The sequence below is a fragment of the Corvus cornix genome, chromosome 2 (assembly GCF_000738735.6).
Source record: "Corvus cornix cornix isolate S_Up_H32 chromosome 2, ASM73873v5, whole genome shotgun sequence".
Taxonomy (NCBI): Eukaryota; Metazoa; Chordata; class Aves; order Passeriformes; family Corvidae; genus Corvus; species Corvus cornix.
Genome location: NC_046333.1, coordinates 14,352,271 through 14,376,001, shown reverse-complemented (window position 1 = coordinate 14,376,001; position 23,731 = coordinate 14,352,271). Strand labels below are relative to the sequence as shown.

General features: G+C 39.1%; 1 protein-coding gene across 1 annotated transcript in view; it reads right to left on the bottom strand.

The window, feature by feature from the left end:
- The window catches only part of KIF5B (kinesin family member 5B), a 35,726-nt gene extending 12,949 nt beyond the window's left edge, over positions 1-22,777 (bottom strand). The window contains 15 exon segments of the mRNA XM_039548744.1: positions 836-1,042; positions 2,765-2,833; positions 3,772-3,965; positions 5,356-5,504; positions 7,280-7,425; positions 7,825-7,929; positions 9,403-9,527; positions 10,942-11,029; positions 11,141-11,196; positions 11,498-11,546; positions 11,953-12,057; positions 12,486-12,559; positions 14,107-14,194; positions 22,423-22,496; positions 22,499-22,777. Of these exon segments, the coding sequence (XP_039404678.1) occupies positions 836-1,042; positions 2,765-2,833; positions 3,772-3,965; positions 5,356-5,504; positions 7,280-7,425; positions 7,825-7,929; positions 9,403-9,527; positions 10,942-11,029; positions 11,141-11,196; positions 11,498-11,546; positions 11,953-12,057; positions 12,486-12,559; positions 14,107-14,194; positions 22,423-22,496; positions 22,499-22,547 (1,578 nt within the window). The 5' untranslated portion in view covers positions 22,548-22,777.
- Between the last annotated feature and the right edge of the window lie 954 nt (positions 22,778-23,731).

Genomic DNA, 23,731 nt, shown 5'->3' with positions numbered 1-23,731 from the left:
CAACTACAACATTAGTATTCTATCAAGTCAAATCTTACTAACTGAAAATTGAAAGCCAGTCACTAGAAGACCCAGACCCTCTTATTATCATCTTCAAGAACAGAGAAGAATGAGACTTGTGCCATTAATACTGTCTGCAATACCAGCAAACATGCTGATCCTTTCCAGTACTTAGAATTTTAGGATAGTAGGTAGAGTATTAACTGCTTAAAACTGATTGAGGCCTGCCAAATAACTGGCTACCAAAACTGTCAGTCAGTTCAGCAACTTTACAGGTACGTAAGGAGGCGCACACTATTCTGTGAGACTGATGCTGCACCTGTATTTTAACCAGGGTTATCTTTTGGAATACATCCTCAACTACTCCTTTCAGAAAGTAAACCAAACTGCTTATTTTTGAAAGCATCAAGGTAAGTTATTTCACATTCCATACACACAGCAGACAAACACACATTCTTTTCAAGAAAAGCTGTAGCATGCTCACTGCAACTTCAAGATTGGAAGAAGCAGATTCTTAAGTCAGGATTTCCCCAACTGCACCAGGAAGACAAACAAAACCAGCATGTAATGAAAGAGTTAAGTTTTGACATCTAGGGTATTTCTGAACACTCTTTAGGTAGTAAAATGCCACAAGTGCTATCAAGGTCAATAATCACCATACATTTTTTCATAAGCTTACAGATTTTAGAAAATAATTCCCTGCAAAAACAAATTAAGTTTTGGACTTAAGCTCTCATTTTCCCTTGTGAAATACTTTCAAATAACTAAGAAATACGGGTAAGGCAAGCAAAGTCACACTAAAGACTCTCAGTAATTTCTTATCCCAATTTCATACCGATTTTTGATTGAGTTCATCACTAAGCAGTTCATATTCCTTTGCCTTATCTTCTACTTCCTGAGACTTTTGATCGTAGTTCACAGCTAGCTCTTCAAGGGCTTGTAACACCTCTTTCACTTCCTCTTTAGAAGCATCATTTTCAGCCTGAAGGCGATTCAACTCTGCTTGCAGGTTGTCTTGGTCCCGTCTGGTTGATGCCAGAAGCTGCAATATTGACAGAGATTTAATAAAATTACAACAATAAATAATCATGAAGAAAATTCCACGTATGTCTTGGATTTTATTAATGCTTTTAGCTACTACAGTAGCTTTATATCTACATTCCTAGTGACTAGCTTCATGCAATAAGGATACCAAGAACAGAATATAATGAACAACTAAATTTACCATCTATATTCACAGTTCTTTAAGTTTTTAAATATCTTAAAAATGGAAGTGATTACAAATGAAGACATATAGGGATAGCAACTAGAAATGCACATGGAATATTTCAAGTTCTCAAAAAAGCCACTGAACACTATTCATGAGTCTGAAATTGCCAACAGTCTAGGGACTAAACTTCCAGCATTTTAACACTTAGCTGCTGAAGAGTAACTAGACAAAGGGTACAATTGCTAAAGAAGCGGATTTATTTATTTAAATTAGATTCAACAGTAACTCCAGCTTCCCATTTCCTTCTGAATGTGCACAAAAGGATTACCATTTTTAAAAAATTTTGTGCTACAGAGAAATAATTTTTCTAATATTTTGGCTAAATGGAATTTTCATTATTGATAGGCATTCCCCCCCATTAATTAAGTTATACCCCTGTCAACATATGCATACAAATCATTTGAATATTCTAGGAAGAATGGTCTGAATTAACACATAGATACTTCTTTTTTTATTATGGGCCAATACATTTCCCTCCTCTCTCTCCTCTCTCTGTACTGCAACTGACCAGAAGTAAAGCTTAAAACAGATTTCTCACACTAAATCAAGTTACTTTCAGTTTTGACAACCTGCTAACTTTGCATAGGGAAGTGTCTTGGGGTGACTTTATGATGTGTATCCCATGTCGCTGCCCTATGGCCAGGAATTAACTTTGTGCCTTTCCATGCCTCTAAACTGAGCCTGAGAGGGGGAAGGAAAAAAACTGAGCAAAACTTTTTCAAAGCAGTTTGCAGCTTGTTCAAGGTCACACAGAGACAGCGTTTTTTTTCCAGCTGCGGCAGGGGAGGGAGGAGGTACCCGGCTTGCGGCTGCCTGGTCAGCTTTTGGCCAGTGGTTCAGCTTCTTTTTCTCCGGAGAGAGACTGAGTGTTGAATTTTTTTTTCCTTCCCTGGAATTTCAGATTTTGTCCCTTTTCCACTGGACTATTAGAACACATCAGGAGGACTTTCCACCGGGCACAGAGGGCCTGGCCCAAGCCCCAGCTCTGAGGAGACCAAAGGGAGGACTCGAACACTTTTTCCCAGGTTTTTTTCTCCACAGCGAGAGATTTTATTATTTAGCATTATTTTTCTTTTCCCATGTGTTTGTTAAATAAATAGTTTTATCTCCTTCACTTTCCTTCGAGGAAAATTTATTTTTCCCGAACCTGGTGGGGGAGGGGTGGTTGTGCCTTCCCTCAGAGGATGTATTTCTAAATTTGGCCAAACCTGAACAGCAAGACAACTGCTGCTGTCTTTGCATAAAATACTTCCAATTCTTTCAGTCTTCATGGATACTTAAGATCTAAGTAAACTGGTTTAAGTTTAGCCATCAGCACAGTGTAAGCAGGAGGAATGAATAGGCAGAGCATTTAGATAAGGCATAGAAGAAAATTATTGTGCCGTAGCAAGGTGTCATTCTACTCCCTGGTCATAAACTGTGACCTATTCCAAATACCTCCAACTTCTTTAAAGGAAAGACAAACGAAAATAAAGATGCAAGAGCAAAACTCACCTCTTCTTGATCCAACATCTGTGTCTTCAGTTTTTCTACTAGTTGGCTCTGCTGATTAATTTCTTCATCCTGCAGTTGAAATAAGACTGTGTTCATTACACTGACAAATACCACTCAGAAAAAATAATCTAAGAGAAAGAAGATGCTAGGTATCTAACTTTTCCTTATTCTGAGATAATTACACAACAAAGCAATAAAAGTAAAAACCAATCCTTTTCATTTCACTGATTGATTCATTAGGCTCTTAACCTGGCATGTATGTAACACACCATGCTTCAGAGACAAAAGTCTTACACCTGTGCTTTTGCAAGTCTTCTCCAAGTTTTTCTAACTTCCAAGAAACAATTAATATTTAATTAAAAGACTTTTTCTATCCAAATACAGTACTACCACTTAAATTTGAGATTATATTCAAATAAAATATCCAAAACATGGGGAAGAAAAAAGTTTTGTCTTCAAATTACTCATTTTCCCACTTCCATTATTTTCCAATTGAGAAAGGATACTCCCTTAGCACCAGATAATGCAATTCGATTTCTCTCAGTCAGAATTAAGAGCAAGCACTCTCAGCAAATACTTAAACAAGTTGAGCTAACAAATGAATACTGGCAAATTAAATACGGAATCATAGAATACCCTGAGCTGGAAGGAACTCACAAGGATCATCAAGTGCAACTCTCAGCCCTGTGCAGGACACCCCGAGAGTCACACCCTGTGCCCGAGAGCATCGCCCAAAGGCTTCTTGAGCTCTGTCAGGCTGATGCTGTGACCGTTTCCCTGGGGAGCCCATTCCAGTGCTCAACCTCCCCCTGGATGAAGAACCTTTTCTAATATCCAACCTAAACCTCCCCTGACACAACTTCAGGCCATTCCCTCGGGTCGCAAGAGTGAAGAGATTTGTACCTGCCCCTTGGCTTCTCCTCCTGAGAATGCTGAAGACACATTATACAATAATATAGTTCAAGATATATTTTGAAGAGATCTTACATTAAGTAAGAATGGCATACCTTGTCATCCAGTTGTTTGTAAAGTTTGGCAATTTCTTCCTCACATTTCCTTCTCTCAGCATCAGTGAAATTGCCAGTTACTCCAATTGTGGTAGCTGGTTTATCATTAGTAACAGTAATATCCTTGTCCACTGCAAAAGCTTCTAAGTTGGCCTTCTCCTTGTCAAACTGTTCATCAACTGGTACGGTCTCCCCTTAAAAATACACTTAATTTTAGTACAGTTAGCCATGACACATTTCCCACAAAATTACCCTTGAGAAGTATTAGCTACTTCCTACTAACAGTATTGCAGTTAATAAGCAATTGAGTTCAGTTGATTACTTGGCAAAAAAAAATAAGCACTAGATTATCCAAACTATTTCCTGCTTACCACAAAACATTGTATTTCACCCAGTTACTCTGCTATGAGTTCCAAATTACACATCAAACCTTATCTTCTAGAAAGTCACCTAATTTTCCCAGAAGACAGAAAATTCTCCCTTTCCCTTGGCACTCTGTTTTGCTAAGTAGCCATATTTACTTTTACATTGCTTTGCTTCTAATTTAAAATATTTTCAGTTATACTTTTATCCTTTTATGTTCATAAAGCTTTTTCTGATGAGAACACTTTAACTTGACAGAGAAGAAAACACCACATGCCAAGGCACTTCTCTGGTAAATTAAACTAAATTCCTTAGTGCTTTATTCAAAACATTTTATGCAGTCCTCAGAAGGTACAGGCTCTTTCCAACACCTCAGTACCTCCTGTTAAGTATAGTTCTTTCAGAATATTGACATTTCAGGTGTGGCCTCATACCAGCTCTATAAAACAATAACTCCCCCCCCCCAAAAAAAACCAACCCAAAAAAACACCAAAAAAACCAACCCAAAAAAAAAAACCCAACCCAAATCCTACCAAACCTATTTCAGCAAACCCATTTTTTTCAGATTTATATCAGGATGTGGTACAGTTGTCTATAAGATTGCAAAATCATATTCTACAGCTGCCAAACTCCAGAATATATCAGTATGACCTATGTTCCTCTCTTCCCAAATTTATGGCTTCACTATTAACTTGCATTTTGCCAGCAACTTGAACTGATAAGAAGTTAATCATTCAGGAAGAATGAACAGGCACACATTTGGTACTGTCAGCAACTTTGGGGTTTGGGTGGGTTTTTTGCCGATTCACGTTTGAGCTTTAAATGAAGGCAAGATCTTGTGATACTGTTTTGAATCAGACAACCAAAGCAGAGAAAACATTTTACTCAGTTTCTGCACTTACAAATAGTATCAGTGTTTTGTCCCCCAAAATAAAAGTTTTACAATGTATGTAACTCTAGCCCTGCCAGAAAACCAAGTGTTGAGCAATCTAACATGAATACACTTTCAGACATTTTTGTCATTACATGATTATTAGAAGTTGTTTCAGTTGCAATAAAGTGAAAAATATCATGCTCCAAAGTTGACTTAATACTATAGCTTTAATATCCTTATTTACTGTCTTGCATAGAGCTCTTAGCTATTTCTGGTAGCCTGAAGACTAATTCAGCGTCTGTTGTCTTGCCTAAAGTCTGCAGAGTAATAATGTAACTGCTTCTCACCATTCCTCCACCTGTTGAGCTCATTTTCCAGCCACTGTATGGTGTTACGCAGAGTCTTGTTTTTCTCTTTTTCCTTCTCATACTTTTTCTTCCACTGTTCTGCAGTGAGCTCCACGTTGACACAGACTGTATTCTTAATGGTCTTCGCTCTACACAGAAAAAGCAAAAAGCTCTGAGACTTCATTTTTAAAGAAAATAATTAAAGACTATTAAATAATATGTCCACATACCACTGGTGAAAGCATAAACATTCCCACCTCTTCCAAAACCTTATTTCTATTCCCTGTCAAGTTACTATTCTCTCAATTGGATTGATACAACTGTCAATGGACAGAGCAACATAACTTTGGAAAGCTGAGAAATCTCAAGCTGATTGAATTGGACAAATTCAGCTGCTTCACTTGAAAGAATTCAGGTCAGGACAGTTGCACACAGTTTTGAACAAAGGATAGTATTTCACATCTAGCAAACACTGTCCAACGGAGAGCATAACACTTTTAGGATGCAAACCATCTGGCTTATCTAAGAAACCGCTCATCTCAACCAAAAAGACCAGTTACTATGTCTCCACTAACCAAAAGGTGTTACAAGCTACTTAGATAACTTGCAGATGTGATTCTCTACATTCAGCCAGGTGAATCCCATTCAATTAGGTTTGGAGACAAAACTACAGACACTGATAACATATTAATGAAGTAATGTATATTTTTCGCTACAGTGCCATACACTTACTTAATCTCAGTAGTTTTCCTGTTTGGTCTTCTACTACTGAATATCCCACCCCAAAAATCAGAACAGGAAAAAAGCTTAATGGCAGTTAAACATCTCCGTTGCCCTGACTTGACTCCTATAAGTACCTTTCTGAAAAATCTTAGTGAGACATTACTACTAAAAGAGACATGATTTTCTGCTACATTATGTGATTATTACATAGCCTTTGGTTACTACAGCTGATGGCTTCAGCATAAATTTGACATCCCTAGAAAGTTGAATTAACATACTGAACTAACTGTGGCAGCTGAGACAGAAGTGCACTCTGTTAACTCCTGAAGACATCAAGAGCACAATGTAGTGAAACTACATAGCTGCAGCTGCAAAACACTTTCCAGTAGCTCAATCACTAAATAATAAAAGGAAAGACCTCCCACCTTCTAAAAGGAAACCAAAAACCTCCACTGTTGTAGAACGCAGTCATTACTCCACACTCACGAACTATTCATATTCTGCCAGATTTCTAATCTGGTCTATTTTCCATAGTACAAAACTTCTCAGCGAAGACCAGTAGGAAACTATGTGTTGGACTGAAGTGGGAGAGGTACACTAACAGCAAAGACCAGATGGACCAGCAAAACATTCACTGCTTTTGTAATGTGCTCCAGCAAATGATGTGATTCAATCTAGTGGTCAGGAACTGGAGTATAACAACAAAGCATCAATAATAGAGTAGTAAAGAAGAGCTACCTAACAAAACACCTAATTTGAAATGAGTATGTAAAAATTCAGTTACACATGACACAGGAATTTCCAAATATCATCTCAAAGTTTACTGGACTGTTAGACCAGAGGACAGGCTCTCCTGGCAAATAAAGGATTCAACTTACCAGGGGAGAGCTCCTTCCTACCTTCTTCCACTTTAGGGAGGGCCAGGGGACAGGGAAGTACTTATAGCCCTGCAAGACTATACATTAAACCACATTTTGAACCAAATTATATGCTCCTCCTGAAAATACAGTCTTCAGGATCCTGACTGGTTTAAGGATTTTTATATATTATGAGGTAAGATAGATCACAACACTTAGCCATATATACACTGAAGAATTACAGAAAGAAAGTAAACATTCTAATTAATTTGTTTCAAGAATCTTAATAGAGCAACTTACTTATTTCTCATTCTACATTTATTCCTATTAAGTCACTTACTCACCTTTGGCCAAACAGAAGAGTAGATTTTGTTTCAGATTCATTGTAAGAAGATGGAGAACAGCAAATAACAATAGTGGTTCTGCAATTACCCCCTAGTGAATCTTGAAGGATTCTGGTCATTTTGCTATCACGATATGGAACATATGTCTACCAAGAAAATGGTTAAATGATCAGTCATGGGTTTTCAGACATACTTAATTTGTTGAAATATGAGCTATGCTTTTGCTAGGTATGACCTTACCAGAAAGACATTAAATTCTACTTTAATTCATTAATAATAAGACTGTATATGCACAGGATGACAAAATTGTACTTCTATGTTTGGTAACCTTTAGAGCACAAAGAAACTTTCAATATGATGCTCGGATCCCTCAGCATTCTTATTAATCTTTACTGTCAATACAGTAAAAGAGTACTGTAGAATACTGTAGAATAAAGGCCACCTGCAATGCACTGGCTCATATCACTGAGATTGCTAAGAATTTCTGCATGATATGTTCAGAGATGCAAACTTTTAAGTATAAAAAAACAAAACAGAACACTTACACTGCTTTCAGCCAGTGCTGAGATGACATTTCCAAGAGCAGACAAAGACTTGTTGATGTTCTTGGCCTCATCCAGCACAGCACCTTCTGCTCCAGTTTTACTAACCTATACAATATTTCAGGACATTAATAAATGCATCTTCAAAAACCACTTCAACATTTATCATAAAACTTACGTAATTTCTCCACTTATAAGTCAGTCTCCCTAACTTTATGAGGTACACATAAGCAAGCTCTTCCTCAGACTCTGATTCATTATCAATTTCTCATTCAAAACTCAAGTGTCTGAAGATGTTTCTCATATTTTTAACTGACATGAATATTCTCCCTGCAAAATACACCTTTTTGTAGAAGATAAACATAGTTAAAAACTTCTGTCAAACTAACAACTTCAAATGTTTTTTGAAGTTTGACAAAAATATTGAATTCTTTAAAAGTAAGTATGTATTATGAATAGTTTGTCCAGAGATCATCCATAAAACCAAACTACCTCGCTCCTCTAAAAACCCTAACAAAAAAAATGATAAAACCCAAACCACAGACCATTACTACCCTGGAAAATTCAGCAGAGTCTTCACGAGCAGAAATTTGTGAGAACAGATTTTAGAGACTGAATCTGACCTACATGAGTGCTCTAGGAACTTAAGTAGGTATCAGCAGAAATGTGAAAAAATCGGACATGGTGCCATTCTATTTACCTTACCTCTTTTGCCTCAAGGGCTGAATTTGACTTACAGTTCTATAACCCTCCCTTTACTATTTCCACCAAGCCATGATCATGACTACAGTTAAACTACTTCCCTGTGCTTAAACTGACACACAGCATGATGAAACTCCATGTATTTCAAAGGGACTGGGGAAATGCACAAAAGTAAAGTTTGAAATGGTGAAAGGAAATACAGAGAAAGGAGATCGGCAACCCAGCCCTTTTCTTTAAAAGAAAAAAAGACTCTAACTAAAGAAATACATTCAGAATAAACACAGGATCAGAGACAACAATAAGGTCATAGTGCAATGATGTAAGGAACAACAACAGCAAGCAGAAATGACTGGAAAAACTGGGGACAAAGACAGGGGTAAACCCAGAAGCAAAGATGAAATGTCAAAAAGCCAGCTCTTAAAAGACCAATTACAGTATGTATTTCCTCCCGTTTTAAGCCACTGACAGGAAAGCAAGCTGTCATTTTAATCAATGTTAATCAGAATTTCAAATTATGAAACTTAGTATCACTACATAAGAAAACCCAGATATTCTGCAACCATAAAACTTTATTCCTGTACTTGGCTAACCCACACACCTGTACACTTTTTTTTTTGCACTCTCAGATACCGAAACTGAACTCTACCCTCTTTCCCCACCCTAGTCCAGATTTACAGTCACTGCAGAAATGCAGATCAGCTTAAAGTGGTAGTATCTAACAGCCAAGCCAGCCTAGGATTCAGAAACCATGTTTCAAAGTCAAAATTAACACACCTCAGAGATTACAACTGAACAATCAGTATTACACTAACATAAAATACTTGACTGTATAGAAAAAACACAGAGCTTTTCAGAGCAGAAAAAGAAACTTATAATTACCTTCTCACTACCTGCCAAGTCCACAAGGTAAAGTTTTCCACTTAGTTTCTGTTCTGTTTGAGTATTCTCTTGTTTTACATTAATAAGAAAAATACTATGACTTCGGGAGCTGTGTTCATTCATATCTATAATTCAAAATAAACACGTTGTCAAGACGATTTGTACAACCAATCTCACTTAAAACACCACCTTCCCACAGTGCAGCAAGAGATCCAAAGCTACTGAAGCTGTATAGTGCAATCTCTCAGTGACAGTAGAACTACAGGCAGCAAAACGAATGGTATCATCTAATTGAGTAAGAAAGATCCAGTTTTCCCTTGGGCTCCTATTAATATCACATATAAGTTCACTCATCAGGTTTGCTAGCTTGTCAACTACGGATTTCACACATTCATTTACTTTATTAGAACAGAAAGTATATTTAGGTCTTGATAGGAGAGTTTTGTAGACCTCCAGTGTACCACATTTTATCCTTCTGTGAAAATGTTAACTGGCCATAGCCTTTCATCCCTGTCTTGTACTGCTCCCTCTGCTGTGAAACATTAAGAGAAAACAAGACTTGTTGAATTTAAAGTATTATTTTAATCTATTAACAAAATTTAAGCAGACTGCAATCCGAATGAGAACATCTGCCTATTTCTTCCTCCTTTTAAATATAAATCTCTCACAGTTCTAAAAGTACCAGCTTACTGATGTTAAAGAAGCAAAGAACAGAAAATAATATTCTATCCAAATTTCCTTAGTACAGTCCCCATTTTGGAACCTTCTCACTTAGGAGCAATGAAGCAAAACTGCAAGACTGAATCATTCCTTAAAAGGAACGTTGTATTTTTCTTTTTGATCCTTAACTGAAGAAATGAGAAGAAAACCCTTACATTTTCTTAATGACTGTATATTCTCTCTTCCTAAATAAAGAACTAGACACAGGAAGACTGTGCAACATCCTCTAATTGGCTCTGAGACTTGTCACCTCAGTTGCTAAGAACTCAAGTCTTACTTTGCAGGCACCTACAACTTTCCTTGTCTTCTCTAACCCTTCTGGCAATTCCAAATCCTGCTTCTTTGTGGGAATTTAGAGACCTATGACATGGCTCCTTGCAACTCAGCTGCATGCTACAGCCAAAAATCTTGGGATGCTGCTTAAATCTGCAGCAGGTCTGAATTCTGATCAGCTGCTCTTAAAGTATGCAACAGAATGATCAACTGTGGACAAGCCACACTTACATATTTCTAGGTTAATTGAAACAAATTCCACAAACTGGGATTTTGCACTATTCCTAAAGGAGAACTACACCTTTTTCTCCAGTGATTCATAGTTCCTCGATGATGACTTACTTTCTCCTTTCAATCCCAGTGTAAGCAACATCATCTAACCAGAAATGAACTATTTGTTTCTGAAAGACATACTGAAACTGCTTATGCCTGACCCTTTCAAAAACCTGAATTATTTAGCTCACTGGTTTTGCCTTCCCTACTTTTTTAAGGTATACCAGAAGCAAACAGATAAATCACTAAAGGGAAACAGAAGATGATACTTACTTGTAACTGCTACATGTCGATTTGATTTTCCTTCATCTATAGTATCCATAACTTCCTCTGGACTACATACAAAACGCTCTGTGCAACCCTTCGGAAAAAAAAAAGGGGGTTGTGAAAAATGAGACCACACCAACAAGGAAGAAGTAAATGGTGCACACTAGAGAAGTGCAAGATGAAAATATATCAGACTGATGCTCACCTTCACATAGGGAACTCTATTTTTGTCCTCATGAACAGAAAGATTGGTCTTTGAAACTGGAAGACAAACCATTCCAAAGCTAAAGTGAAACTGAATGAAAACACTGTGCACAATGCATGCCCAAGCCATAAATGCTACCTCTCAGCAACACTTTACAAAAACTTAACATACAAGAAACCACCACCACTGCAGCTTCAGTAATATTACATAGATGAGCTGTATGCTTTCCCATCATGATGTGTCTTTATCATGCAAAGATTATTAGCATAATGAATACCTAAGTAACATAAGGGGCTTTTTTAATATGTTTCTCCAGAATAATTTATTTTATATGTTCAATACCAATAAAAGTCTTACCATCCAAAAGGTCCCTTATTTTATCCAAGTATATTTCAAAATATGACACCTAGAAGTAAGAAGAAGAACAGAGATACATCAGAAAGCAAAAATGCTTTGCTTCTTGATCACGAGGATCCAGCATGATTACTATGACCTCCCACATAACACTACATCCAGCTCAAGTTCTTAAGGCTGAACTAAAATACACCTTTAAGAAGAAACTGTTTTGATCAGAAGTTTCAACCACTATCAGCACTGCCACAGGTTATCAGCATAGTTTCCATCAATGTTCAATGAAACAAAATTAAAGTGTTAAGATAATTCTTAAGAAGAATCAGTTACTTCAGAAATAACTCAGGTTATCATGTTTCCAAGTTACAGGCATTTGAAACAGATACAGAATAGCCATTTACCCAGCGACTACCTTCCAGTTTTAATACAGATTAAATAAGTAAAAATGAAGAAAAGTTTACCTTAATATGAAACTCAAGATTCTCATCCATGGAGTAAATATAATTAAAAATATCTTGCACTATTCTTGGAATAATGCCCATTCCATCTGGGTCATGAAGCTTCCCCTTAAGAGAAAAAGATACGAAACAACAAAAAATTCATACTCAATCCAGCATTATAAACAGTATTCAAACACAAAACATCTGGTTCAGGTTAGCAGACAAAATGCTGACAAGTATGATGCACTCACTCTAAGTACAGTCAACCATCCACTTAGCCCCAGCATTCCCCACAAGTGAAAAGAAGAGCCTCAGAACTCTCCCAAACTACTACAAGCAAAAATATGTTATTGATATTATTCTTGTTTTTCTCATACTGCTACTGACGGCTGAAAAACCCTACACTAATTGCCATTCTCAGTCCTAAAAAAAATAATGGGGTATCAAAATGTTGCAAGAAAACAAGCAGACATCTTATTTCTACAAAGCAAAGACTACTGTGAGGAAAAGACATGACAGTGACAGTAAGAGGAAATTATTTTAACATTTCTTACTTCCATCGTGTGTGTCTTTCCAGATGATGTTTGCCCATAAGCAAATATTGTACCATTGTATCCCTCAAGTACATCTAAAGGGAAAGAGTATTTTCATTAGCATTCATTTCCTTCTTCTAAAGGTAAGTTGAATTAAATAGAATGCAAGCAGGCAGGTCCTGAAATGTCCAGCAAGTTAAATCACTGAATGTTTGGGAACCTTGTGCTAGAGTTAGGGGGAGGGAGTGTGTTCCTCCCTGCATCTTTTAATGCATTTTGCAATCACTGACTGTGTCTTAGAAGCTGCCTGTGCCAGAAGCATACGTTTCTTCAACAGAAAAATCAGGACTTAACAGTGAGGAACAAAAAGGAAATTGATATAATCGCCAGGCTGAACAGATGGTCTTTGGTATCTCAGAAGAAACCAAACATGAGAACACCATCATATTTTCCGCCTTCAGGAAAATTTGTCATGAGAATGAGCAATGCCCTAAGTTATAAACATCTTGCTCTAAGGCCATAAGCTTCTATTTCAAAGTTTTGAATTGAGGGGTGAGGGGCTGGTGGGTGGCTTGTTTACATGTAAGTTACTGTAGAATCACATCCTGCAAGCAAACTTTTATTTTCCAAAAACAAGCACGAGTAGATACTCCAAATGGTGAGGTCTTTGACACTCCATCATACCCGTTAACCCATTTGTTTCACCACTAGAACTCACTTGCCAGTCGATGTAGCACAGCTCAGAAATGCCACACAGAACCCAGAGTTTTACATGGAGAAAAGGGGCAGCATTGCAATTCTTAGCTAAATCTAGTTTTTAAGAAGCAAACTTCTGATCTGAGCCTGACTACTATTTAACTCATTAAACAGTTAAATACTTGCAGCAGCACGGATTTCCCACAGCAATTCATTCTTCTAACGATGAAGATCTCCATATGTTTACCCAATATTCTCTTGTCACTAATAGTTGATATTTCAGGGGCTTCTGACAAGGCTTTGAAAAGCTGTTTTGAAAGTTGGGTCAATTAGAACATATTGATGCCCTCAAGAAATTAATCAATTTTATTTTCAGGGAACTAGTTAATTGCTTACTACAAAAACTTACTGTGGCATATCCTTCTTTGTGACAAGACTTGATTTTCTGAAGTTACTAGGCCAATTCTGACAATTTAGTTTTGGAGAAACTGCACACCCTGACATGCACAGCAATAACTCATATTTCACAATTTTCATTTCCTCTTACACTCCTCCAAACAAACTTCTGTATGATGTTTTTCACCAGTAAATTTGGGGGTACGGGGGGCCTATGGGGAGAGCAGATGACACACCTCAAACCTATTAATAGCAGTTATTATGATTAATTTTTGACAAATTGTTTCAAACTATCATTGCAGAGAACTGTAAAAAAACCCTAAAACATAGCAGGTAAATGTTATCAAATGTTGCAATCAACTGAAACAGCAGGTTAAGCACTGACATAATTTAATAGCTCAACTACAGGATGACTGTATAGTGCTACAATCCATGTTGGCACTTATTAAATATTCCAAAGATAAAAGGCAGCAATAAAGTATTAGTTTTGAACACCGAAATCCACAGGAATATGGTATTTTCTTATGGTAAAGTTGCTCTTCCACCTTACCTTTGACAATCTTTTTAGCACAGTCATTGTATACTTGTTCTTGTGATGTGTTTGACTGGAATACACGGTCAAATATATATGGCTTGGACTACAAAAAAAGAAAAACATAATAGAAGAGTTATCAAAAAATGCTGGAAGCAGAACTGGAAGGTGTTTGTTAATAGTTTAGAAGTATCCTACACTGTCTCAGCCCAATCTTCTATTTTAAGCACTTGTAGCGAGGAAATCAGCTTATACAGTGCTGCCTAAATCTTCACACGCTTGCTGAAGGGTAAGGCCTTGAATTAAATACATTTGGTTTTAAATTGTTATCTAAACAGTTCTGCAAAACTACTCTGCCACATGACCTCAAGTTACTTGATTTACAAGGTAAGCTAATGCCTGGTCTGTACATCTGAGAACCCCTAATTTTCTTCTACTCTGGTAGTAGGTTTACTCTGGTAAACACAAATTATTAAAAACAGCTTATACCCCATGACACAGAGCATCTGGCTTGGTAGTATTTGTTAAAAAAACACAAAAAGAAACATTCAATGCAAATTATTGTGCCACATAAGATACCATGAAAATAAAGCTCCCCACGCAGAAGAAAAGGCTATATTGGGGAAGACCTTTCACAAGACTCATTTTGGAAAAGACTATATGAGGAAAATCTGACATAATTTTGAGAGGAATGCTGGGTATTGCTTTGTTTTAGAAAAGAGATTTTCATAACAGTTCTAGAAAAGAGATTTTCATAACAGCTCTAAGCAGCTGACAATCCATTAGGATATAAACAATTACGCTGATCTTACAAAGCTCAAATTTTTGTAGCACTTTCAGAGCTTGATTTCGTAGGTAGCCAAGCAGATGGGAGAAATTTACCTAAGAACCTAGGTCAGTTAACATTGTTAAACTCCCTGCAACTGTTAAGTGTTCCATCCTGCCTAAATTTAACTCTCTATCATCCTCCCACAAGGATATTCTGGAACTGGCTCTCTGGCAAAGAAACAAGTATGGCTTCCATCTTTCATCCACCCACAACAACATTTCCCCTCCCTGGCCCGACCTTCCATTTGCCTTTTAATAACATCTAGCACCATACCAAACAAAGCTTTCTCAGACTAAACATATTTATCTGAGGCCTTGAATTCAGGTGGATGAGTGCCCTCTTGGAAAAATAATTACATGTTCACTGTATAAATATGTTCAAGAAACCACAAGACTCAGTAGGCAGAAACTGTCCCTAGGGCGCTGAAGTTTGTCAGAACACTTGTTTCACAGCAGGGAAAACACCACCTTTCTCCATTACTCATTTCAGTTTCAAAGACACCTCAAATCCCTATGTTCTGCAGGTAGAATTGAGGCCATTAGATACACCAGGAGGGAGACAACTAACAAGTTCAAGTAACCCTGAGGTAAGAAAATGAAGACTGAGAACACATTACACAAAAAGGAAAATCCTGTAGAAAAGATGACACCACCTTTCTCACTAGCAGCTGTAGTTTCAAAAAGCCTCCAATTTCACACATAGTAATCAGCTACACCATACACTGCAATTCAGCTACATCACAAAACATTAATCAAATCTGTTTCATGCTCAAGTGCATATTTATAGGCACTGAAATAATTCCATTGTGGAGCATCCTATTTACCACAGTACACTGGAAAAATAGAGTGAGAAAAGTGATAGTGTCCAATGTCATTGCAAATGATCCATGTGACATTAGAAATCTGCAAGTTTGTATTTTTAAGATTTAACCCATCCTTCAAATTATTGCTCCAGAAAGTACATAGATAACTATCATTCCAATTAATTGATTTTAAAAGAACTAGGGAAAGGTCCGGGATACAATCTTCTGGCAGTCTATGCAGCAACTGTTAACAATACTAAGCATTTCTCACAGATCACAACATATCTGATCTTTGCTGATACCAACAGAATATGACATTGATGAGAATGGAAAAGTACGTTAACATGTAAACATTATTTTGTATAGTATATGTGTTTGAATGTATACAAACACATCAGCACATATTTATATATCACTACAGAGTATTTCTGATGCCAAACCGCAGAAAGATCCCTTGTTTAGAAAGAACTGTAGGCACAACCTGCACTCATCTGCAACCATATTGCAATCTTCAGGTATTTGCAGAAGGTTCTAAAAAGGCTTCCCTTCTCTACATTTTTAAACAACATTTAGAGGGGTTTAGTTTGTCTTTAATTCTTCTGCCAAGCAAAGTTTCACTGAATTGAACTATCCTTTATCTGTGTTAAAGAAAAATATTATTAATTCGAGAGTAATCTGTAGACACAGAATACTTTTAGATTATCTACTCTCCAATTGCCATTTAAATGCCTCCAGAAGAGAACAGAGACAAATTACTGTATCTCATATAATTACAGTCACTTTTGTTTAACACAACGTTAATATAAAAACCAGCAAATATCATGAATGCCATGGACTAATAAGCACAGAAAATTAAGCTGCAAGGCCTTCATTTGGGCAGTACTGCCTTTAATTGATCTTGTTTGTTTATATAGTGAAATCTGCTAAGCACATGACCAATTCCAATTTCCCTCAAGTTAACAACTGCTACCAATATATAAAATTTAATAATCTTGGCCTAAAGAGTCCTCACAAGGGGTCCTGTTGTCACTTGTCACTTCTCCATCCTTTGCAGGTGGAAAGTAGCATATTTGCTTACATGTCCTCATTTTTTTATCACACCTAAGAAAATCCATATTAGTGGCATGTCCCTGCTCCTTCATCACTGATTCAGTATCTATCTAATCAAGTAGGTTTAGACAAGCAGGTTCCAGGATAATTATGTTTTAAGAATGCGAATTACTCCCACTCAGTATGGTTTCACATCTTTGACATCTACAATGCTATGTCTTATCACTTCTCTTTACAGTCTACTTTCTGCAGTAAACAAAGCTAAAACAGTATCACACAGATTACCATGCCCTAGAAAGCCTCATTACCTTTAAGAGATTAATCAAGAAAGATTAAAGTGTCAGATATTTTTTCTACACCAGATGCCTTTTCTTCCTCAAGTAGTAAACAATCAGATCTAATGATGAACCGAAGACACACAGGGCCCAAGCAGCATTACCACACGGTGTCCATAACAGGGCTAGCAGCTGTGTCACTAACACAGCATAAGGCTGCTTTGACATCCCCAGAAGTTTTTGAAAACTGGTGCTCAAATTCTATTAACAATTTAATACATATGGCCTTATAAGCAAGACATAAAATACGATGCAAACAAGCAGAGCTACTGACTTCCTCTCTCTGAATCTTTTAGCTCCTTGCCTAGCCTTCTTTTGTCTGTAGTCAACCGCAAGACAACTTCAGCTCTCACAGTTGCCTTGTACTTGAAGGGATGTGGTCTCACAGCGAAAACTTTCCAAGTGCTCTCACAGCCTTCAGAAAAGTGCAGCTGCCAACACGACCTAGCAGTAGTTAAACTGAATCTTAATAAAGGGATGATGCTGAAGTACACAGCTCCATAGCTAACTTAAAGACTAGTTATCCATTACATAAAATGATGCTCAGCCAATTTAAATTATACAAAATTTGGAGTACATGTGGGTTTTTTCGGAAAAGTTTTTTTGTCAATATGATCAATGAGGACTACAGAAAAAGCTGCAATCACAACTACACTGAAAACTTACATCAAAAGTCTGAGGAATACTTAAGGTTATCTCCACAGAAGTAATTAAAAAAAAATCCCTTATTAGTATTGCAACTTTCCATAAAGTACAGAATTGGTTATTTATAAGATCACCTGAGTTCATTCACCTTACTTTTATGCACTGATGTCTGAAGCAAAGTCAGCAGTGAAAATTCACTTGAAAAATCAGTAGCATATTTTTCTATCACAACACATCCAGAAGTTCTTTATAGTGTTTTTTGCTAGAATGGACAGTTAAAACAGTGCTACAATACCTACCCATGCTTAGCCTATTCTTGGTGAAAGGTTAAAGTAGTACATAATGGACTTACTTTGCCTTTAAGTTCTGCATCTATGCTAAATAATGTTCTTCCCATCAGCGCAAAATATGTTAAAAGAATAATCCAACATGGAATAATTTCTGGAAAGTATGATGTCAGATACCTGACTCAGTTCTTCCTTTTACTAAGCTAAGGTATTGCTGCTTTGACACACCTAATCGAGTTCAGCACGGCCAATGGGTGGAAAGGCACAACTACAAATTAATAGTTTCATTTTAGGATAAGGGAAGAGGATTTTCTTCTTGTCTTAGCCCCATGCACACAAAAGTGCAGCTGATACAGAACAGTCAGCGAATCTCAGCCCTTTTTGTCCTCTTTCTTATTTCTGTGCAAATACTGCAACTCAAGTATTAATATATTTTACAGCAGTTATTTATTGCTAGAAATGACTAAAACATGTGATTTAAAACGTTGTAACTAGAAACTCAATTTCCAGAATGGAAACAGAATAATTTTTGAATAAATGTTTCAGCCACACTTTATTTTAGTAAAAAGGTTCTTCTAAAGAGAAAAGCAAGCACTGATGTTATAAAAATGTCACTGAATTTCAGAAAAAACCCCAACAAATATGAGCAAGGTGTTTCTAAGCAAGGGGCACAGCAACCAGAGAGCAAAGCTCTCCCTGTACAGATTCCTGGAAGCCAGAATATTTGTTTTCTGTTAAATCATCACACCACTGTCATCTGAAAAGCGTCTTTTTTAATCAACATTTAATGGAATCAGGTAAGAAAAAGAGATAGAGAGCAACACTGGAAGAATAGCATTATTTCAGCTACAGATTGCAATTCCTAATTCATATTTAAAGTTCCACTGTAGACCTGACACATTTTTTGTGTCTCTAATTAAACACTGCTTTCTTTTGCATTGGCAAACAATAACAATAATAAAATTACTTTAAGAATGCATCTCACTTCTTGAATTTATACAGTCCAGTACAGCCTTCAGCATTTTTCTTTTGAAAAACCTACTATTAAAAGCTGCAGCAGTAGCAAGTGACCTTCATTACCTGATTCTAACAACTTTCTAACCTACCCTTCTCATTTACGATCCAACACTAGTTTAAAAGATAATGAAAAAGAAAGCCAAGTATCTCAAGCTCTCTCCAGGATTACACTAAATAAAAACAGTACTTAAACAAAAATGAAAATACAGACAGGTAGCCATGATTCTTTCCTATAAGCCATACAAGCAAGTAATATACTATGATTGTTACTAAAAAACATTTGGACAACAGAGACATACTGCCCATTTTTGTGCACACCAATAAGGCCTCACTACTTCAGACACTGGGTCGTACTGGTTTTGGTTCAGGCTTCAGTTCCAAACCCCTGAGTGTCACTGTATTCACTAATGTATCTTTTGTGCAGTTTTAAGATGAACAAGACTAGGTAGAGAAAGGTTTTTAAAGAAGATGTATAGATATGTTACTCAGAACTATGCAGCTACTCAGTTGCATGTAGTTTTATATTTGAAAAATCAAAGGATCTAAGCCTCTATCAAACTGTTCTTCCTCCCTGTTCCGTCTTACTCAAAAGCCTGAAACCCATGAGCAAATTGCTGTCAATTTTCACATAGAGGTACATTTCTAATGTTTGACATAAAAGTCATATAACGAGTCACCCTACCATCTGTTTTAACAAAATCCTTGTATTTAATTAACAGGAGAAGCCATTAGGAAAAAATAATTGATAGAATATTAAGATGGAAAGAAGCCACCTTTAATCAATAAATTAAGAGCTCTTTACTAGTTAAAAAAGTTTCATCCTGTGGAAAGAAAACACTTTGTTTCAGAGTCTGCTCTTTAAAGCAGACCAACACCATATGTCCCCTCAAACTGCTGTTACACACTAGTTACAGTTAAAACTATTATTTTATCTAACGTAAATCAAAATGACTCACTTGTTCAGAAAGACAACGATGACATTAATTACATAGGAGCTAGGAAAAGAATGGATTATAGCTAGCTCAGAGATGAGGGGAGTCAAGGAAGGAGGAGGGTTTGGTTATAGTCACTGATTTCTCTCCCAACCCTCCTCCAGAGGAGTCAAAACTGCTAGATCAGCTCTGCTTCTGCTGCCTCCCAGTTTTCACCTCCCATCGACCATTACAGGCAACTCCCAGGCATTGCTAAAGCAGCCTCCACTGTTCAGCACCAACCCAGGTGCCCAGAGGAGGTGCCAAGCCCTTCAGGCAGCTGAGCAAAGCAGCTATAAAAAACTGAAAGTGGCTCAATTACTGCTCAACAGGCAGCCAACGGGACAGGTAGTAGTAAGGACAGAAACCAAAGAGATGAAGTAACCAAACACCCAGCTTATGGAGGAAGCCTTTCAGACACTGTTTCATGAGCACTGCTTCTGTTATCCTCCTTTGGGCAACTGCAACACACAGAAACAAGCAGTGGTTGGCTACAGGCTCAGGTTAGAGGGTCCCTAAATTTTTAAAAAGTCAGTTAACGTGTTAAAAACAAAACCAGCAAACACAAGTTATTGTCCCAAGAGTTTTAGAGATTTAAGTCATAATTTGGAGCATATCAATCTTGTCCTATAGCCACCATTACAAAGACAAAATCAGAATATCAAACCTTTATTCAAATTTTGTGAAACAAGACACAAATACTGTCACTGCTACCCAATCTAATAATTTTGGGGGCATTTTTCTCCAGGTCAGAAATGGCAAGTCCTGGGCCCAGGACAACTGGGAAAATCCTTCTGATTTTTACCAAGCAGAAATCACCAAGGTACAGCTGGCAACACCAAACATCAATCCTAAGCAGAAAGTCCCATGTGATCCCTCAGGAGCACTCCATCAAACTGTTCTATTCAGATATAGAACAACGTCAGCACAATCTACCTTTTGGATAATTTTAAAGTGCACTTAAAGAGTATTTTAAAAAGATACGCTTTCATTTATACTAGGACTACTGCAAGAAAATGTGGAAAATTTGTTTTTTAAGATAGAACACATCAAGGTTTCTAAACTAAACTGTGGATTATAAACAGATTATGCAGTGTCACAATGCATGGGTGATGAAAGTGAGATTATTCACTCTAGTTAAGTTTTCATTTTCCAGGTTTGGTGCCTTACTCTGAGTTTACCTGTACAACATCATGAAAGTGACGTACTCCAAGACAGTAACTTGCCAGCTGAAATAAACCCAAATTACCTCATTTCACAAGCATGCTATTGGTCTTGTCACTCCAGACTCATGGAATTCCGTATTTTATTCCATATAATTCAGCTGAATATTAACAGACTAAAGCACTAGTACTTAGTAACTCATCTTAAAAAAAAAAAGTATTTTATTAAATTGCCTCCTGCATCTTCAGATACTGTGCAAAAAAGCTCAAAAAACAAAACATAACCCCCCGAAATTTTAACACAGATAACTAGCATCTAAGGTACTTTCAGCAATGCAGAATCAAGCATTCTCTCTCAAGAAATATGTTTACATGAAAACACAAATTAAAAGTTAACAAAAATAAACGCTGGGGCTAAAGTGTGTTTGTATAACACCAACCAAACAAGGCAATTAACTACTGTACTTTATTTTTATATTCCAGTTCCACTTTGTAGCTAAATATGATCCACTTAACAAAAAGGAGAGGATTATCTTTTCCCCTGCAACATCTATATTGTTTTCAACGGGCCTCATACCTTGCAAGGAGACTCCAGTTAAAATACATTTACAAACACGTAGTAAGGCAAATAGTCTGTTTATTCTGATTTAAGAACAACAGAAAGAAGTTGTCAGCTGAAGACTAATGTACAGATCTCGAGCACTAATTCTCTGGAGCCTGCACTGTCGTTCCGCATTTCTTCCCCAAAACTCTCCGCGGACAATTATCCGGCGGCAGCTCCCACGCGTGCATTTTGAGCGCGTATTGAGCGGTCACATAGCACGGCCGGACAGCCCAGGGACCGCCCGGCCGGCGGACACACTGCGGGACTCGCCTTCACTCTGCACCTCGGCACTTGGGCCTCTCGCTGGAGCCTTTGTCAAAGGTCTCCTGACCTGCCCCCACCGGCCTGTCCCCGCAGCCCCACGCCCCTCTGCCCCACCCGCCTCCCGCCCCTTGCTCCACCGTGCCCACACCCAGGCCAGCCCCCCCGTCCGCAGCTCTCCCTGCCCCCTTTCCCCTTTCCCTCGGACGCGAAGGAGGCCGCTCCCCGTCCCGAGGCGTCCCTGCCCGCGGGCGCTCCCGCGCCCTCCCGCCTCACAGCGCGCCCATCCCCGCGGCGTCTGACCCCGCCGACTCCTGACACCCCCTCCCCGCGGCGCTTCCCGCCTCCCCCGTCCGGGGCGGCCCCTCACCGCGATGACGACGGTGTCTTCGCCCTGGAACTTAGCGATGTACTTGTCGCCTCGGGCCACTTCGGACTCGTTGAGGGCCTGAAGCGACACATCACTTTGATGTTACACTCCGCCGGGTCCGCCATCTTAGGCCACCGCCGCCTCCGGGGCGCTCAGCTCCGCCGCCGCCAGCTGCCGCCGCCGCACCGCCCGCGCCGGGGGTGTCGCAAGCCGCCGTGGCCGGGAAACCCGCGCCCGCCCCGGCAGGAGGGAAAAGGGAAGGGCTCCTTCCTGGCCGCCGCCGCCACCTCCCGCTCTCACTTCCTCCCCAACATGGCACCGGCCATGGCGGCTGCGGCCGCGGGTCCCGCCCCGCCCCGCCGGTGGGGCGGGCGGGTGACGTCACCCTCCGCAGCGCCCGCCCCACCCCCAGCTCCGCCCCGTGCGCAGGCGCGGCACCGCCCCCAGGCGGGCGGGGGCGCTGCTCGCGGGGCCGCTGGGGGCGGTGGCACGGGCGGGGTTGCCTCAGGCGGGCGGAGGCTGCGATAGCACCGCCCGCGACCTCCTGCCGTGTCCCGCCGCACCTGGAATCGTAGAACCGTAGAATCACAGAATCACAGAATCACAGAATTATAGAATTATAGAATCATCAATGTTGGAAGAGACCCTTAAGATCATCAAGTCCAACCGTCAACCCAGCACTACCACTGTGACTCCTAAAGCACTAAACCGTATCACCCAGCGCCCCATCCAGGCGCCTCTTAAAACACCTCCAGGGATGGTGACTCCACCATGTTCCCGGGCAACCTGGCGTCATCCACACAGAATCACAGATTCAGTTAGGTTGGAAAAGACCTGAGGTCATCAAGTACAATCTGTGACCAAACATCATCATGTCAGCTAAATGCCACATCCAGTCTTTCCTTAAACACATCCAGGGACAGCCACCACAGCCTCCCTGAGCAGCCCATTCAAATGTCTAATAACCATTTCTGTGAATAAATTCTTTCTGCTGTCCAACCTAAACCTCCCTTGGGCCATCTTAAGGCTAAGTCCTCTTGCCCTGTCGCTGGTCTCCTGGGAGAAGAGACTGACCGCCACCTGGCTACAACCTCCTTTCAGGCAGTTGTAGAGAGCGATAAAATCACCCCTGAGCCTCCTTTTCTCCAGGCTAAACACCCCCAGCTCCCTCAGGCAGGTTATCGGCCACAGGGCTGCAGGGACGAGGCCTCGCTGGCCGCCCTGGTGAGGAGCGGCGGGCACCGATCCGGCCGCCAGCGGAGCTGGTGTCCGAGGCGTCACAGCGTGGCCCTGCAGCCAGAAGGACGCC